The sequence below is a fragment of the Camelus ferus genome, chromosome 7, assembly GCF_009834535.1.
Source record: "Camelus ferus isolate YT-003-E chromosome 7, BCGSAC_Cfer_1.0, whole genome shotgun sequence".
NCBI classification, from domain to species: domain Eukaryota; kingdom Metazoa; phylum Chordata; class Mammalia; order Artiodactyla; family Camelidae; genus Camelus; species Camelus ferus.
The window spans coordinates 25876384-25896347 of record NC_045702.1 but is presented as its reverse complement, the minus strand read 5'-3'; the positions used below and the strand labels follow the sequence as shown (position 1 = coordinate 25896347).

General features: G+C 36.5%; 1 protein-coding gene across 4 annotated transcripts in view; it reads left to right on the top strand.

Moving 5' to 3' along the window:
* Nucleotides 1-19964, top strand: part of PTPRZ1 (protein tyrosine phosphatase receptor type Z1) — a 163062-nt gene that overhangs the window by 125282 nt on the left and 17816 nt on the right. For 2 of the 4 annotated variants that reach the window (XM_006183861.3, XM_006183860.3), the window contains exons 13-19: nt 3699-3843; nt 10479-10570; nt 13278-13363; nt 15903-15923; nt 16095-16191; nt 18372-18454; nt 19774-19908. In XM_006183861.3, the coding sequence (XP_006183923.2) occupies nt 3699-3843; nt 10479-10570; nt 13278-13363; nt 15903-15923; nt 16095-16191; nt 18372-18454; nt 19774-19908 (659 nt within the window). The remainder of the gene's footprint in view (nt 1-3698; nt 3844-10478; nt 10571-13277; nt 13364-15902; nt 15924-16094; nt 16192-18371; nt 18455-19773; nt 19909-19964) is intronic. The other 2 variants (XM_006183862.3, XM_014558518.2) reach the window with 1 other exon arrangement.

Below are 19964 nucleotides of genomic sequence, written 5' to 3'. Positions count from 1 at the left end.
TGCTTTTCCTTCAGTGCAGCATCAATTAAAAGGTTGTACATTTTGATAGAGAAGTTTTTTCTGCATTCTGACTTGAGACCAATTTAACATTGCACTCCAGTTTAAACACTTACCCTCTGTTATGTGAAAATGAATCATAAACTCTTGGGTCACCATATTCATTAGTGTTGCCATATATATAGATTGTTATCTGACTTCAATTACAGTACTTGTAGTTTTAAAATTTTTATTAGATCTATTTTAAAGGGAAGCATCAGGAACTCATCCAATTTTCTATCTTACTAGGTAAGTGACATCATCTACATGTTCTTGCTAGATTATGCTGTTATGGAAAGACTTTATATATTGCAAAATGCCAAACCTAGAATTGACTAAAACTTAGCAATTTGTCTTCCACTCTCGAATCAGATTTATTTAAAAGGTGTGTTCTCCCACTGATGAGGAGAAAATGCGATATGACGTCTAACGTCATCAAGTAACATAATTAATGACGTAAATAAGATCAAACAGGTTTAGGGCGAAATTGTTGCCTGTTTTTAAAGCTATCTCTGTAAAAAATCCTATGTAGTCTGTCTTATCCAATAATTGAATATGCCTCTTTATTAAATGCATATAGACTAATTCTGAAATTTACCATTTTATCATCTACTTCTAGAATGTAGAATAATTTACAAGACATGTTCCTCAAAACAATATAGATAAGGCAGATACTAGTATCTGCAATTTATGAGTCCATAAACTGAGGTCCAAAGATTGCTTGACGTAGGTCCCAGAGGGAGTTAGTACAAAACTGAGACTGGAAACATACTATTGGTGTCCGGCTTCTAGAGACTACGTTTTCATGATTGAGGACAACAGAATATATGCAATGCTTAATTTGTAATACCAAAATTATACTGTTCTATTCTCAAAATGTATTTTTAAATATTAATCTTAATTAATCTTCCTAATCATCTAGTAGTAGATTCTTATCATTTAGGTAACCCATATACACTATGGAGTCATATCAGAAAAATACTTTAGCCCTAATTATTGAATTTAAAAATCAATACAAGTAGCTGCTCATTATAGTATGCAAAGCAGCCAGGTGATTGTCTGTACTTTCATGTGGAATCTCACCTTGTATAAAACACCTCGGTTTCAGAATGTGTAATTACCATGGATTTATCATTCTAACTCCTCAATTAAAAGGTTTATTTTAAAATCCAACCTCCCAGAGAACTTATGAGAAAAGTCTGTACAAAAGACAATGTGTGCGTGCATATGTGTGTGTTTGTGAGTGTATATAGTGCGTGTGATAAATCCGTATGATAATTTGTTATATATTTTGTTATATATCTTACATATGTATTGCATATTTGATCAGACATATTTCATATATATGTATGCAAATATATCTAGATACATACATATATATGCTCATATACCTGTATACATATTGCAACAAATATTTGTGGTCATCAAAGACCTAAATAATTAACTAAGTTCACTTTGTATATAAGTTAATGTACATCATTGGTTCTCAAACTTTAATGTGGATCAAAATCACCTGGAGGGCTTGTTAAAACAGAGCTTGCTGGGTCTTACCTGCAGAGTTTCTGATTCATTAGATTTGGTATGGTTGGGATGGGGTCCGAAATGTGCATTTCTCGTAAGTTCCAGGTGATGCTGCTGCCACTGTTCTGGGGAGCATACTTCAAGAATGACTGAAGTAGATAATAATGCTAACCTCCATTTGTAATTTCTAGCTACCAGGGACTGCACTAAGTGGATTATTTCATTTATTAACCATGAACATTCCATTTAGGTAACAAGAGTTACAATACAAAAAATGAGAAGACAATCGTGTGTAAATCAGTTTGCTTTCCTAAGTTTCATAAAGAAATATCAGTGCCTTCACCATCAGATGACATAGACCTCTACATGAGCCTCACCACAGGATGTCATGACCAGAGCGTATGATTAACATGATAGAAGGTGAAGTGCAGCCTTCTCTCACGAGACTATTAACTACAGCTCGGGGATCGGTTGACTTACAATAGTCCCACTTTTCATACAGTTTTATGATTTTTTAGTCACACTTCTGAATTCCGCTTTTTTCTAACATGCTTCCGCAGTCATGAAAACAAACATCTTGGGAAATCTGAGTGTCATTTATACTCCTTTGATATATTTTCTATGTAAGTGGATTAAATTCTTGACCCTTTCTGCATCATTTCTCCTTATAGAAGGAAGCTATCATTTAAAATCTTAAGTTCTCTCCAGTTAAGTATATTTCAATACTGTATTGATGAATTTGTGACTCTCAAATTTGTTCTTAAATGTTTTCAATTTAAATTGATTGCTATTGTCTCGTATCATTAATAGTAAGATAACTTGGTATAAAAGTACCAAATGCACCAGACGTGTAGAAAGCGACACAGAGTCTGATGAGGAACTTAAATTTAGTTCTTCCAGAACTTCTACAGGTAGACAGGATAAGGGTTGTTACTTTGTAGCAGTGTCAGCGTGTCATCATGGTAGAACAGTTCTAATGTTCAGTCATCTTGGTTTCCCACTGCACACGCCTCAAAGTAGAAGGGAAGAATTGTGACTGGCCACTGACACCCTGCAGTTCTGAATCCTTTTTTTTTTTTTTTTTAAACAATTTGGAAGGATAGTTCCAGTTGCAGTGATTTTCAAAGTGCTAGAACAATAATGCTCCTGGTTGGTCACAAAAATCATTATTTGCCACCTTTTAAAATTAACCTAAAGACACAATTTTGACTTTTTCATAATTGACACTTGCATATATAAAAAGAATTTCTTAGATCTGGGCATTCCTTCAATTCACATGCAATAGGATTTTTATTTTTGGCAGAGAAAAACAGTTGGTAAGAAGGGTATTCAAAATAATGTCTTAAAAGCAACTTACATTTAAATTTTGGTTCACTGGAATGAAGGTTTATCCTAATGTAAAAAGCATTATCCTGATTCTGTCTTCATGAAATTACTAATTGCTCCTAATTACTTACCTAATTGTGAGGTTAAAAATACTTTCCATTACAATTAATTTTGGAAAATCGAGATTATCTATGGTGATTCGGTAAGTAGCATTGTTTTTCCTGATCATTTGATTTAAAAACTGAATCGTTTTCTTATTTTAATACTTTCATTTCCCTTCTAACAAGCTTTTCAAGGCAATATTATGCTCATTTGTTGCCACAGCCGGCACCTTTTCCTGGGTGTAAATCTTTGTTGGGATATTATAATTCTTCAGCTCCGATAAGCCTGCCTTACCTTTTTTTTTTTCTGAGTTTATTTGTTCATTTGTTTTTGAAATATAGTTGATCTACCACTCTATGTCAATCCCTGCTCCACTACATAGTAATTCAGTATTTCTATCCATTTCAAACTGATCACCATGGAAAGTCTAGTGAGGATATGTCATCATGCAAAGATACTACGTAGTGATTGCCTGTATTCCTCACACTGCACATCTCATACCCGTGACTTTTTTTTTTTGCAACTGTATAGCCTGCCTTACTTTTTAAACTTTGTGTTACTTAAATTAGCAGTAGAATCACAGACATTCGTTGCTTCATAAAGTTGAAATTTTAAAGGTAAGCAAAAGCAATGAAGGTTGCAGTTATTCGACTGAAAAATATACTTTTCCTACAGCTTAAAATGTCAACTCTCTCGATTTTCTCCGACTACAGAGGCCAGTAATAGTAGCCATGAGTCTCGCGTTGGTCTAGCTGAGGGGTTGGAATCCGAGAAGAAGGCAGTTATACCCCTCGTGATCGTGTCAGCCCTGACTTTTATCTGTCTAGTGGTTCTTGTGGGTATTCTCATCTACTGGAGGTAAGTTGAGTGTTTGTTGAGGAACTGTATGTTTCATAGAGCTCTGATTTTGCCTGTTTGTTACCTGAACGTTCTTCAAAGCATATTCAAAATGTCTTTTACTTGAGAGCTACCATGAATTTATCCAGCTAGCTGAATAAGGTGAATTTGTAAATCCAAGGATATAGTAATAAAAGATTTGATTATTCGTCACACTTCTGTCAAACAATTAAGAGTAAAAGGGAGGAAGTTTAGCTTCCGTTAACGTTTATGCAGTATTTTGACAGTTGCACATTCATGTTAATCTAATTAGCGTTCAAACATTATCATAGCATTTGACAAAAATCTAAACTTCTCACTTTAAATGCTCCAACTGTCATAACTTTAAAAGGTATTATTTTGGAAAACATGATTTTTGATATAATAAAAAATTTTATAGCAGTGGATTTTGTATAAGATACATATCAACTGCATACTGATAACAAAAAATGCTAACCCGTGTACAACAGCAAAAATCAAGCATTGGAATATAAGTATAACTAGAAAATAGACTAGACTAAGATGCGTAGGATTTTTAAATTCATTAGAATTTGCCTTGTGGATGAAAGATAGCTTCATTCTTATCAGTATCCTGTTAAAACCTTTAAAGGACAAGGAACGTTGCACCCATCATAAGCTTCCCATCCTATAGCAAGCAGAGCATTCTGCAAATTGGTAAGTTTACTAAGGGCACAGTGCAAATCAGTTTAACTGTTATAACAGTCTGTTGGAAAACAAAGACTTTGTGATGATTCAAGAAGTCCTATCTGCAAACTAAGAAAGGACATAGCTTAGTACTTTCTACTTTTAAATAAAAGAGAATTTTGTTCAGAAGATTTATAATTCCTTTCTGTTTAGCAACATCTTTCTATAAGTTCATATCACCTCTCTTTGTGTTATTCCAAAGTATATTCTCTTAGTTCATTCAAAAATATTTACTGTTTTCAAAAATATTTATTGTTTCCCATATGCCTAGTACTATGTTAACTACTATGGGAAAGTAGAAAAAGTAAATGAATGCTGAGGAGGGTATAGCTCAGTGGTAGAGTGAATGCCTAGCATGCATGAGGTCCTGGGTTCAATCCTCAGTACCTCCATTAAGTAAATAGGTGAATAAACCTAATTACCTCCTCCCCCAAAAAAGATTAAATAAATAAATAAAAATTTAAGAAAAGTTTTTAAGTGAATGAATGAACAAATGAATGAGAGTCCTTGCTGTCAAGAAATTTATGCTTATTAAGAAGAAAGAATTTTCCATGAAAAATGTATATTACCCAACAATGTATGCATGGTAGCCGAAATCTCTAGTGCTAAGAATGGTCAGATATCAAGGGATCTTGATAGGCCAGAATGGGCAGAGTAAATGTGAAACACAGGGCTTGAGCTGGATGGGATTCAGAAAGAGGAGAGAGGGAGAAAGACGTAACAGGCAGGGTCGCAGCAGGCGGGGAGACTGGGAAGCAGGAACGAGGGGTTGGGTCTGAGGCACTGGGACCTGTAGCCGCATGTGGTTGCACATTGGTGGCTAAGATAGAATGTTTACATGAGCACCTGTATTTCACATCTGCCTTCTTTGACAGAACAGAGTAGACTGCAGACTATGGAGAACAGATCATGCTTTTGTTACTCTCCATGGGTTAGGGGTCTGTTTTGTCCATAACATGGTGCAAACAAAACCATTTTCTTTAGCGATCTCTGTTATTGCAGTGTCTCTTTTTACAGAAGATTCTATGCTTAGAACAATACCACGAATCCAGTACCTAGTCCATAAATGTTTACTCAACAAAAATTCATATTTCTTTTCTTCCTACTCCCCACAGGGCTTGTTGGCCAAAATTCTTAGCCACATCGATACCATGTTTGCTCATATTACTGCTTTATATCTAATCTGATTTTCTCTGCCAAGCCAATTTTTGAAGTTAATGGAAAATGAGGTTAAACAAATATAAAATAGGAGGGAAAATAGGACCAAATTCTACTTCATAATAAATAACATTTGAATAAATCTCAATAAAGATGTCAGATAGTTTATAGTCACAAGGTTGAAATAAGTAGAATAAGTCTTTTCCTCTCTGATTATTTAATATCCCAAGTTTATTTTCTACAAATTTTAAAATCAGTGTCTTACTTAATATGATTTGAGATTTCATGGAAAATTCAAATCTGGAGTGGTTTTTATCTCCTGTTATTTATGGGTCATTTCATCTGTACTTAATGTGGAGAAAAAAATATAAAATTACAAGTTGGAAAATACTAATTTGACTTTCATTGATAAAATGTTTCTCTTTTCTCACGAATGTCTCTCTTTTCTTCACAAATAACACTTACATAACTTGAGTACAGAAATAGTTAAAAACATGAGCACTCATGGTTTTATGTATGTATTTTTGTATCTAACTATCACATATCCTTATAAGATTTGTTACTCATATCTCTCTGATTCACAACCATATGAAGTCAATTCACTTCAAAATGTAACTTCTTAGGTCAGTAATACAAATGCAATAGGGGCATTTTGTAATTCAGCAAATAATAATTTAGCAATTTGCTGAATTACAGAATGACCATGTTAGTGCGTTCTTTAAAGTTTGTGAGAGTTATTCAAATTCCAGTGTAGCTGCATTTTTAAGCAATATGATTTCACTAGCCAATATGAAAACATTCTAAACCTTGGTGGAAGCTGCAGCCTGTAGAAAGGTTTACAAATCTAATGGCATACCAATAAGAGTCCTGATAATAACATGGTCCTTTCCTTCTAAATTTTTCCAGTTTATGTATTTAAACACTTCTCTAACCTAATTTTTTAGGAGAAAAAGTAATCTCAAAGTGGTATAGTAAATCCTCTCTTTTGTCTAATTTACCTAACTTAAGGTGGTCTCCTATGTTTTGTGTAAATCTTGATGGAAAGCATGTTGTAGCAGGAAGATAGAACAAATTAGAAGTGATGAAATCAGGGTCCCTTTTCCCATATCGTCCTGACATTTGCTACATGACCTTGGACCAGACACTTACCCAGCAAAGAATTAGTGACCTCTTTTTACCGCTGGGGGGAGGGTCCATGAGATCATCTTTAAGATTGCAGTCAGACTTTCTTTAGGGCTTCTGTGATGAATACAGCATGATGAATATTGTTTCATATTTGTATAAGTATCCAAAAATGGAATAATAATTACACATTTCTAGCTTTTAATTCTAAATACTGTGATGAAAAGGTGTAAATTAAATAATCGGATTAACATTGATTGATAGGACCTATGTCTACAAGTTTAAAACAGTCATCACTTTTTTCATCATGGCTGAGTGATAATTAGCAGGAGACAGTTATCAACACTTAGCACATAGACGCGAAGGCGTTCACTGCTGATACAGAACAGATGGACCATGGATACTGAATCTTGTCATACGTTAAATAACATGCTTTGAAATTATTTTCCAGATGTTTTAAGGTATAATTTACATGAGCCAAATCGTAAGTTTCTAAGATGCAAAATTCCTTCCGTAAGGAATATGTTTTAAACGTTCTTTTTAAAGATGACAGAGGGTGAATTTTTGAAAGCTTTTTGAATAGTTAGAATCTAAAAAACACCAAAGCAGCACTCCATCAAAAGCAATGTGAAACAGAACTTTCCACAGACACAGTTGTTTTGGCTCTGGAGGGGGGAAGAGAAGCAATATGGATTCTCTCTTGATTTTAAATTCAAATCTGTGGGTCACTGAAGGTAGCTATCAACCCAGCATGGTGGCCTCTTAGTATCATGCAGTCTTTTAAGAAGAATGTCGCTTCCTAGGTAAGACTTCACTAGAAAGTGTACCTAACTAATCCAATTCAGATGCTTTTCATCCAGAATTCATCCTGTACTGTTTTAATTTTAGTTTTCCCACTTACAAACTTATTGGCATGATTTATACATTTCCTTGTTACTTATTAATGCAAGTAACATTACTGGACCACTTGTTTTCTAAAACCAACAAGTATTTGATTACACAGCTGATAAGAATAGAGCTGGTATTTACCCAGATACTACAATGAATACTAGTAATGTGTTAAATTTCAATGCCTATATGTCTTCTTCCCATTCTCCCAGACATGTCCTCTATCCATCTATCTATCCATCCATCCATCTTTCTCTAGCTATATATTCTACCTCTCCCTCCCAAATGTTTTGAAATTTTAAGGTAATCTCATTTGAGTCTCAGGTAGGCAAGAGAGTCTAGAATGCAGCTGAGTACCTTATGGTTGGTGGGATTTACTTGGAATAGGAGAGCCTCCTCTTTGTGTACCATTTGCAGATGCTTACAAGGGACTACGTTCTGGGTTGGTATAAGAAATGTCTAGTAACTGTAGATGGTCCCCAGAAAGAAGTGAGCCCCTTGTCCCTGAAGGTATTCATACTAGACCTTCTTTATACGTCAAAGATGCTGGGGAAGGGATTCTTGTATCAGCTATGATACTGCACTAGGTCCCTTAAGGCATCTTACAACTTTAAAATGCAATGAAAAATAAATAGAAACCTTTTAACCAGCTTATAGAACTGGATTTTAGGGGAACTCAAAGAGATTTTAATTTTGTGATCTTAAAAGTGGGTATCAAACCCAGTGTTTCCATATCAGTGTGTCAGAACATACTACATCTGTAGTCGCACAGATAAGCCACATTTGCCCTGTTGTTTCTGCTCCAGACTGGTGTCAGTTCTGCTCAAGTGTGGACTTTCAGTAGGATAGTTTCTTTATCATAATCACCTGTGGCCCTCATCCCTCCCGTTTGTCATTAGTCCTCCATACTCTTCCCACTTCCCAGGATCTGCACCTAGCTCAGGGTCCCTCTGACGCTTGACTCCTCACTTGCTCCTCTTCCTCCTACACCACCTGTTCTCTCTTGAAGACATTCTTATGTTCTGCCAATTATGCACGTTCTCACGGGTTTGATTATCAAAGGTTTATACCGTCAGAGCAGGAAGCTAGTTTTTGCTATCCACATCGTTGCTTTTGAATATTTTTTTTCGTCTTGTGACATTAAAGTTGTAAATAAACAATATAATTTTGTCCCACTCAGACATACAGCCGTAAATTCATTGACCAGATATTTCAGGGCACCTACAACAAGTCGGACACTGTTCTTGACACTGCGTTAGGACAAAGTACATTGCCTTTTGGGGAGTTACCTTCCAGTGAGGGAGGACCAACTAAAATCATAAAAGACAAATAAACAAATGTATAAATAAGGTATTTCAGATACTGGTACGTGCCACAAAGCAAACAGAAGGGGGAAGATTAGTGACTTGGCAGGATGCGCTGGTACTTTTTGCTCAGGTGGTCAGGGAGGGACTCTCGGAGGAAATGGCATTTGAGCCCATGCATAAGTGATGGGAAGGAGGCAGATGGCCAGAGGGAACATCAGAAGCCAGGGCCCGAAGGTGATACCGACAGCGCTGCTTTGAGGGAGAAAGAAAGAGCCAGTGAGGGCTAGAGCCTAGTGGGTGAGGGAGACTTGGAGATGAAACAGCTACAGCAAAAGGGGACCAGGTCACAGAGGGTCTTACAGCCCTTGCTGAAGTCACTGAAAGCTTTCTAATTCCAGTGGGAAGCCACTGAAGAATTCTATGCAGGGAACTGATTATTGAGAAAATACCGCAACTGAAGTGTATCCTGTAAGAACACAATGTTACGTTAAAGCTCATTAGGATAAATTTCTTGTTTCTGGAATCTTTTAAATGGAAGGAAGATTGGCATTTTCCCTCAAACAGATCTTTCTATTTCAACCGAACCACTCATGAGTAAGATTTCAAATAAATGAAATGACCCACATCAAAGAGTGTCCTTAGCAGTTTTAATCATCGAAATTGTTTTAATTAAGGGTAGTTTGCATTAGTTTTCAGCAGCAGTTGGTTCTTTGCTCTTCTCAGTAGTCTGCACTGTGCTCCTGCCAGATGTTACTCTTATTATCTGAATGAAAATAGATCCAGGTGACATTGTAGGTCATGGTTGTCGTTGGCTCCAAATACATTCCTTCTCAAAACCCTCGCCAACAAGGCTAGTATCTGTTGGAGAGAAAATCAGTCCCTGTCTTGGGTTATATGCTCATTATTTCCTCACTTTGCTCTGTCATTGTTGCATTATCAAACTTCAAAGGTAAAGCTGCCTCCTTTTTTCATAAAAATGTTACCACTGTGGAATTTCACTGCTACATGGTCATAGCTTGCTGCCTTTTGCTAGCAGCTGCATATGCCTGGAACAGCATGGTCACTTAAATATTGAGTGAAAATAGCTTTGGACAGACCTTCTTTCCCACTCTGGTCCTTCCCTGGGAGGCAGGGCACACTGGGGCATCGCAGCAGTGGGGGACTAGGGCGTTGAGGTGTCCTCCTACTTGGCTCAGCTGCAAGTATCATCTCTGCTTTCAGCATGTCTCAAATCTCCTTGCTCTTCTGCATCTGGTACAGGTAAAACTGACAAGTTTGGAGGCTATAAAATTCTTTAATACTTGTGTTTTTTAAAAACAGGTATAGAGATCCACTTATGTTTTAATCCTGGAGATTTCTGTCATAATTTTTAAGCAGCTCAAGTTGTCTTATTGTCCATACCAGCAAGTAGTATAAATTGCTTTCTTTTCTTTCCAGAAAATGTTTCCAGACTGCACACTTTTATTTAGAGGACAGTACATCCCCTCGAGTAATATCCACACCTCCAACGCCCATCTTTCCAATTTCAGGTAACAGCTTGAAGTGTGACCATGAATAGCTGGTAGATGTTAACTGAAAAGCACAATATTGGAAGGTTTGTCCTTACTGGGGTACTTTGCAAATGACTGTGATGTAGATCAGTGAATATTTGTGTTGCCCAAAATATTGTGTATCAGGCACTCAGGTTTATAAATTGTTCTCATTAATTTTGAACATTCTTAACCATGCAGGTGATATGGCAAAATAATTTATAATTGTTCAGATGTTGTATGTTTTCAAAAGCATAAACATATAGCAATAAAATATTAGTAAGGAACGATGCTGACTTTTGGTCATTTCAGTGACTTTAATGGAAACTGAAACAACAAAGCCAGACTAAAGCAGCGCAATAAGGATGCACAGGACAAAACCGCAAAAATAAAGACAAAGTGTAATTCCTTTCTGATTATCTGAGTGTATATGAGAAAAGGTTTCTTAACTACATTAGAAAAAAAGGAAACTATTAAAATGGTGAGGGCAGTGCAAAGAGTGTATGGTTGCCTGAAATACTTTAAGTAAAAATGTCAGACAGTTGAATACCTGGGAAAAACGTCATGTGTTTTATCAGGACGTACCTCGTTAACTGTTCAAGAATCAACCTGAGTCATTTTGAGTAAGACCCTCATTGACCCTAAAGTTCACACTGTCACTAAGATCACAGACACTTACTGAATTAACATTTTATAACATTTCAGAATGAAAAGTGATAAAAAAAAAAAAGTTTGTCTAGAAATATGTGAACTACAAAAGCAGTACTGATGGACAGAGCGTGAGCCAAGAACACGGAGAGTCACCAAACCAGGGGAAGCAAAAGGAACAGTTCTCTCCGTGGTCGTGGTCTTTGTACAGAAGCCTCTTGTTAAATCTAAATCGTCTGAGACGTCACATGTCATTGCTTGAGGCCCAAGTTCTACATGATGTTATCTTCTCAAATCTCGTAATCTAAAAAGCAGAAAATTCAAAAGAGAAGCATTTTCCTTGTAATTTTCAACAGGCATAGGAATTAGAAGTGTTTCACTCTTTTAACTCTTTTCCCAATTCTCTGTCTTTAACTACCAAGATTTTGTTTCTGTTTTTCTAGTTTATATTAAAATTCTGTCCATTTCTTTTAGTAGAGCACAATTTCTCATTAATGTATTTAGAATTTTGAGACCAGGTGCTCTCAGTTATCTGCTGCATTTTGATTCTCTTGTGCTTTCCAAACATACCTCTCCTGTATACTCTGTTAGGGTGGCTATGAAAATTAATCACATTATTCAAAGGCCAATGTAGTTTTCTTGTTACCAATAAATAATCCAAAATCAGGTCCTTGCCCAGGGAAATCCAGAATCCCCTGTTCTACTTCTCAGACAAATGGTGATCAAGGGCGTGTCCTCATTTCACCTGCTCGGCCCTCAAAAAATGCACTCCTGATTGCCCCATATGTGCATTCTCATGTAAAATCAGAAAATAAAAAGATACGTTAGTCTCACTTACTTGCGGACCAGTTCATAAAAGAAATTACCAAAAGACATGATTGTAAATAAAAAGTAGTCATTTTGCTCATAGAAAGAGGTTAGCTGTGCAGGATAATTTCTGTAGGTTTGACAGACCTTTATTAGGAAACTAGTGATTTAGATGTGACAAGTTATTTCTGTTTTCTTACCTAATTATAAAAGCTACTTCTAGGCAAGTTCCTTCTGTAGGTGTGAAGGTGGAATTACACCTTCGTCTAGTGTTTCTTAAGTTTAACTCGCTAATTCAATTTTAATATTCAGGTACACTCATCTAAAAGAGAACAGATGGATTCTAATTTTTTTTTGTAAATCAATAAATTCTTGGTAACTGAAGCTTAACAATATTAAATGGACTAGATGCTGAACATCTGTTGATGTAAATAACTGTTTCTAGTGAAATGTGTTTGATGTTTCCTTGTCAGAGATATCACTTGTGAAATTGCACACTGTGAACTAGTAATATGTTTAATGTAAGAAAGTCTTTCCAGAAAAAAAAACCAGATAAAATAATTTGGCCCTTTCACAATTAATTAACAGACCTAATGACTTTGTTTACATAGCATATTTTCAAGTTACAGTTCTTGAAATTTTACAGATTCGAAGTCCCAAAGGTTTTTGACATTATCCTTAATGAATAGTCTGCATATACATGTTTTCTATTATTTCTAGAGAGAAGGAAAAAATGCTTTCAGACGTAAACATCTAAATATTTAACTGAGAGACGTTAAACTGTACGATTTTATAAAACTGAAATTGCATTGTATGTTATGTTTAGTCCATGGTAAAATTGAAAATATATTATTTCTGCATTTTTCCCTAGAATTTACAGGCAATTATCACTCACGTTAAAGAAAGTTACCCATAAAGAGATGCAGTCCATTGATAAGAAGTAAGGCTTTGGTAGTATTTATAACCTAACTTTGAAAATTAATTCTTTTCGCTTTAGAGTATGAAAGGAAAAAGGATTCCTGATCAAATCAGAATTCTAAAATGCAGATTATGATTGACAGTGAATATAGAGAAAGTTGGTAATTGTGGCTTCATATTTTATTGAACACAGATTCAATCCAGATTATAGAAATAACTGAACTTTGAAGTTGTTTTAGAAGAAAACTTTTTATACATTTTTATAAATGAGAGGCACAGTTATTTCTGTTGAATTATCCTTTCCAACCCAAATTTTTTTTTTTTATTCACCTAGATGATGTTGGAGCAATTCCAATAAAGCACTTTCCAAAACATGTTGCAGACTTACATGCAAGTAGTGGGTTTACTGAAGAATTTGAGGTATGATTTTAATGTGTATATTTTGAATAATATAGAAAACGGTAAATTTTAAAAATTCAGCAGTAGACTGTTTATTAACATTGAAACCATTTTTACTTCTAGCGAGAATATTAGTTCCATAATCAATTATGTGTTTAGGAGATGTGTTATGGGTGAGTCATGTAATTTAGAAAATCGGCTTTCCATTTTAAAAGTCAAATTGTACTAGTGGAAAAAACCAAAACATAGTTGATTCTCTCCCATACGATCAGAACTCCAATATTCTTTTTTTTTTTAAGTCTAAATTAAAAACTGATTGATTCCTTTTAATTTTCTAAACTATGTGAATCGTAGTAAATAACTAAATTTCATAATTTTCAGCCAAAGTACATGCAAGCTCTTAATTGTATATTACAACAGTGTAAGTGCTGAAGCACTGATTATGGAAGGCATAATGAATATTACACAAGGTAAAACCCCGTCTTCTTCTCAAGAAAGTACGCATTTCTAAAACACATTTGAACTTAACAACCAGTGAAGATTTTTCTAGTAATATTCTGTAAAGCACACTTAGATGGTGGGGGCAGAGACATTTAGTGCATATTTATCATGGCCTCCCAAGCGATCAGTTAGGCAGATTTTTCAAAATAGGGTGACATAAGCCCACAGTTAACAGTAATAACCACAAAACATAAAGTTACCTTTACTGAGCCCTCTCTCCTGTGCTGGTCATTGTACTAAATGCTTCAACATTTAACATTCACCCATTTTATTTCTATTCTTATTACTGATGAAATCAACTTCCACAGAAGTTAATTAACAATTAACAAATATCAGGGCTGGGATTCAAATCTAGTCTGTGATTTAAACTCTCATGCCCTTTCCATTCTAGAAATCGAGGGCTCTCCAGCCTCAGCCCAGTCTCTCCCCTTTTGGAAGCATCCCATTGCTTTTTTGCCTCCCCACCTCACCCCCAAGTGCTCAGAGCCCTTTGAGCTCAGATCCTGATCCGATGGTGTTCCACTGTCCCCGTCACACCCAGCAACTGCTTCCCAGGAATCATGTCAACTAGAACATACTTAGGGAAGGAGAATGCCAGAGATTAGAAACTTTGAGAACCCAGAGGAAAGTGAAGTGTATTGTCGTATTGTCATATTGTCATTGCCATTGTCATTAAAAACAGTAGAAGCCAGCTCATTTGATCTTAAAAGAAATCTAAGTCATAACTGCATTGAATAAGAAAACAGTGTGAGTTGACTACTGAGTAATGTGGAATAATATAAAGATTTATATATTTAAAACATCACGTTATTTTTTCTTACCATAATCGAGATTACTGGGTGGTGCAGTAGTAACTCATAGAAACGATCAAGCATACATCAAACAAAATCATAGTTGCAGAAGGGAGACTGTTAAGGATGGGTCTGATCTTCCAAATGTTCAAAACCATAAGGAAAAATAGACAATTTATAATAAAAGGTGCTGACAGCATATGCACAAGGGCAGAGTCACGGTTTTCACAACTATAAAATCATGTTGAAAATTACGAAGCAGTTCATAATGATTAAATTGATAGAATAACCTCACATTTTTACTCAGAAAGTGTTTTCTTAATTCCATTGCTTTTAACTCACAGTCTGATGGAAGAAAACTTTTCATTAACTTAATAATTAGCTTAATAAATAATAATGCAACACCTTTTAAGTGGTTTATGTAATAAATTGTTTTTAAACCTAGCGTCAGAATGATTTGCTGAGAAAGAGCTTGTTTGGAGAAAGGCTGAGCCATTTTGCTGATGAATCAGATTTATATTTGGGTTAAATATGTTCTCAGAAATTATAAGGCTTTCATGTTAATATCTTAATACGTACTAAATAATGATGAATTCCAAGCTAACATATTTAGGTAGAAGACATCCCTGAGAAGGAGTTAATTCATTTTAAAAGAGAAATGGCAAAACTAACTTTTCTCTCCCCATTGAAATTTTAATTAAAAAGAGATCTACTAATTAAATATGTAGAAACTAATGTTATCTAAATTTTGTTTCAAAATACACGGTATATACAATAAAAAATTTTAGGGGATTGCTAATATTTTGGCAGCTCTAAATCTATTACCAGCCACCTAATAGGAAGCTTTTTACTCTTTAAAATTTCTCAAAATAAACAAAAAAAAGTATCACTAACTCAGTGTCAAATAGTGCTATCAAGACCAAATACAATTATATTTTGATGTTAGAAAATCTGGTACGTCAAAAATGTGTCATCAAATATGTGGTTTTTCTCATCAGCATTTTAAAAATTCATCATACTGTTATACACTGTCCCCTTTAAAAGTGTTATTTTTTTTCCTTTTACGTAATCTTAAGGTCCCAAAGTATTAGAAGTTTGATTTGCATGCAACTGTTTGAAACACTCTGTTTTGTTGGTATTTGACAAATGTATTTATTGCATGATCACGGTTTTCCATTGTAAACCTAATATGAACACTTTTCTTTCTCATTTGTCGTGTGCTGTGGAATTTGATTTCTTTACTTTTTTGGCATTCATTCCCTCATTAGACACTGAAAGAGTTTTACCAGGTAAGGCATTCTTTCACTGCATTTTCTTATAGCCCAGAAATAGTTGTAACGTGTGAAAAAAAATTATTTTGGGGTAGATTGTTTTGTTCGTTTTGTCTTCCTTAGTATATTTTAAGGCACTTTATTTGCAAGGACGTGTGTTGAAATGTTACACGTACAATTTCTTTCCAGGAGGTGCAGAGCTGTACTGTTGACTTAGCTATCACAGCAGACAGCTCCAATCACCCCGACAATAAGCACAAGAACCGATACGTAAATATCGTTGCCTGTAAGTATGTCCTTCACTCAGCTCTGCCTTTGTTCTCAGTCACTGCCGGGCTTTTAATTCCACGTCCTGAAATCTCTTGACAGCAGACCTCAGTGTAGCTGTTTTCGGGACCTTTGTATGGGGAAATAAGACTTGCGTTAGAGAACACATAGCATTATATCTCCGCACTTCAGATACGTTCTGCGGTTACTGATACCTGTTTCTTTTATTAAACAAAATAAACTCAAATTTCAATCCAGTCCTTTCTTCAGACCCCGTGGACTGTAAATCTGTTCTTATGGTTTCTATCGTTTCTATTCCATTGTCCTGTTTTCACTTGAGATCCACCTACTTTAGGTGAATTTACTACCCAAATGGGATTTTCTTTAGACTTTTTTTCCCTTCTACCCTCTTCCTTCCTCTCCTGGCATTTATCTTGGGGTCTTATAAAGGGTTAGCTGGATTCATTCTGTTCATTGCTTCCTTCCCTTTACTGTCTTAGCTGCTCTCTCTTTTTCTCTGCCATGAGCAGCTATCTGGCTCTTTTCTTTAGTGTAAGTTTACCTACTTTCTCCCCATGAAATTATCATCTTTCTTCCGTCTTCTTGCAGCACCTCTTATTCACATCTGTTCCCTTTTATTTTCCTTTATAGTTCCCTCCATCTCTTGAAATCTGTCTTCATCCTTCCCGCAAACTTCAGCATCCTTCCTTATATATTCAGTGGACCTTCCTAGATTTGTGTGAACATGGTATTACCTGCTTAGTGATTTAAATTCTGGTTCCATTCTAGTTTCTGGAATGGAAGCTTCTGTGATCACTGTTCTGACTAATTCGCATAGATGCTGTCTTTTTTCCCACACATTTTACACCAATTTTTCTCTTCAATGGAAGGCTCTGCTTTATGCTTGCCTTCCTCACCTGAAGCCTCTACCCTGCTGCACATGAAACTCAGTTGCTTCTTGGATACGGGGAAGTGGTAACTAGACCATTCCCTCTATAAGCCAAATAGAAAACACTCACCAGTTAACTAAGACGTGGATGGAGGTTAACATTTGTTGAACACCTACTATGTGCCTAGCACTATATAGCCATTTTTCATTCAGTCCCTGAAGCAACCTGTCAAGATAGTTAATAACAGTCCCATTTTAGTGATGAAGAAAAACAACCCAAAAAATTTACCCAGAAACACCCTTCTAAAAATATTAGAACTAAAATACAAAAATAGGTCAGCCTGGCCTCCAAACCCATCTTCCCGTTGCTGTGCGTCCAGTTCTGTGTTCACTTCCTGCACCTTGGGAGCTGCTGCTGCCACTGAGGTATTACTGTCCCAGGAGACCTTTCACTTGCTTGGTCTGTATTCACTGTATTCACATCTTCACGTCTTCATCCTTGAAAAAAAATAGTCTGCCGAGTGAGAGGCCACGTGTCCTTCTAGTAACGCTTTCCTTTCTTATTACGTAGTTCCTCCAAATAAATGGCTTCCCTGTAGGACTGAAGTGAACTCCCCATTTCCACATATTTAATGACCCCCGTGCGCCGTGTGTAAGTGACCATGGTTTTCATCCCCTCTTCACTGGCAGTGCGGGATCCAGTTCTTGGGCAGTCACTCTCCCGCCTCCCTTTGCGGTGGTTCCTCTTTGAGGTCTTCCCTTGAAAGAGCTGTTTGCAGTAACCATTGACGGACACTTCCTAGACCCCTCCTGCTCCCGCCTCTACTTCCTCTTCCTCCATCAGCACATCAGAGCGTGTGTGCTGCCATCCTTCCTCAGCTTTCTGCCACCCCCATCATTGTTCTCTCCCCTTCACTGGCTCTCCAGTGTTCACAGCCCCAGTGTCCCATCTCAGATGCCAACTTCAGGATTCAACCTCTGTGAAAAGGTTTGTTGTCATCCCAAACCGATATGATTTCTGCCTTCCTGGCCCCCTAGGATCCTGTACCTCTCTTGACGCTTGAACATCCCTTTCTGTGTGTACGTCCACTCTCACCTTCCACGTTGGAAAACTTCCTGCAAGAAGAGGATTTTGTTATATCTATCTTTATTTTTGTCATCTCTGTAGCCTCCAGAAGCCTACTAAAGTAAATGATTTTTCCATTGCTTTTAATTGTATTTGATAACCTATTATGTCAAAATAAATGACCTTTATGCTGAAAAGCAGTTCATGCTGTAGTGAAATATTTTCTTTCTTTTTTTTATTACAGATGATCATAGTAGGGTTAAACTTGCACAACTTGCTGAAAAAGATGGCAAACTGACTGATTACATCAATGCCAATTATGTTGATGTGAGTATGTTTCAACTGAAATATTTATGAAAATTCTATTAGACTACAAATTTATCATACCATGGTATTGTATGTATAATAGTGCTTACTACATATTATATGAAAGCTAATAAAAGTACAAATCAGCATTAAGAGACCCCATGGCCGAAGGTTTTTAGATTGAATGGCACTCGAGCCATTGTTCTTGGTTTATCCCGTGGCTGAGAGAGGGAATTCAGGCTGAGAATGTACATTCAAAGTAGGATGTGTATATTCTGATAGGTTTGTAGCTCCTTAAACAAGAGGGGTAGGATCAGTGGTTATTTGGAGTGTCCCTTAGCTCCTAGCACAATGAATATTATGTAGATAGCAGATGATCAATAACTATTGACTGAAAAATTCCCAGGGTAGCCCTGGCTAAAAGGCAAGCACATGATTAGTAAACCAGTTATCAGCCTTTGTGATCCCGGGCACTGCTCAGCATACCCAGCTTTGTGAAACTTACTGGAGATCTCCAGGGACCGTGGACCACTGACTAACCTCCTGGTTTTTCACTGTGGCCAGCTGAATGCCGGGGAAACGCAGTTACTTTCTTGACACTGACCTCGCAGTCTCTCTGCCTTTAGGTTTATGCTGTTTGGGACAGTTAATTCGAAGAAATGAGTTCCAAATAGAAGGAAACAGCAGGTTTGTTGTAGGCAACCACTTCATGCCTCCACAGGAGAGAGCGTCAGATTGAACATGGGCTTTGGAGTTAGAACTGGCTTTGAATCCCAGCTCGACCACTAGCAGAAGGCCCCGTAACCCCTCTGAGGTTCAGCTCCATTGTCTCCAAAACAGTGTTTACGTTTCCATTTTGCATACAGATGAAGTATTAGGGTTAATGTTTGTAAAGCGTCTTGGCCAATGGTGGGTAATAAGGAAAGATAGCTATTAATGATGAGCATCATTTAGTACCACCAAGGAGAGGGTGAGGAGACAGCACCAAAGGCTTCCTGACTGTTGTAGACAACTGAGTCCTAATGCCGCAAACGCATTTCAAAGCAGCACCGTTAAGGACCAGATATTAAGCAAAGTAAATGGGCTTGGATTAAATGCACTTGGACTAGAGGTGCAGAGAGTAGTGATTGTGTGAATACAAGAACTCTTTTCTTTTTATAACAAAAGTCATATTAAAGAAGAGTTGCTGCCTTTGCTAGCACAAGTATGCTTCCCCAGCTTTGAAAGTTGTTTTTTAAATAATTTTCTTTTATAGAAAAACGTGCTGATCTTAAAAACTGAACAGTTTAAAATGGCATACAAATCTGTGAGTAAGAAACGTTTGTCATTTGTTTCTTCAGGGCTACAACAGACCAAAAGCTTACATTGCCGCCCAAGGCCCACTGAAATCCACAGCCGAAGATTTCTGGAGAATGATATGGGAGCATAATGTGGAAGTTATTGTCATGATAACAAACCTTGTGGAGAAAGGAAGGGTATGTGGGTAATCTATTGTGTCTCCCCCAGAATAGTGATTAGAAGTGCTTTTCAG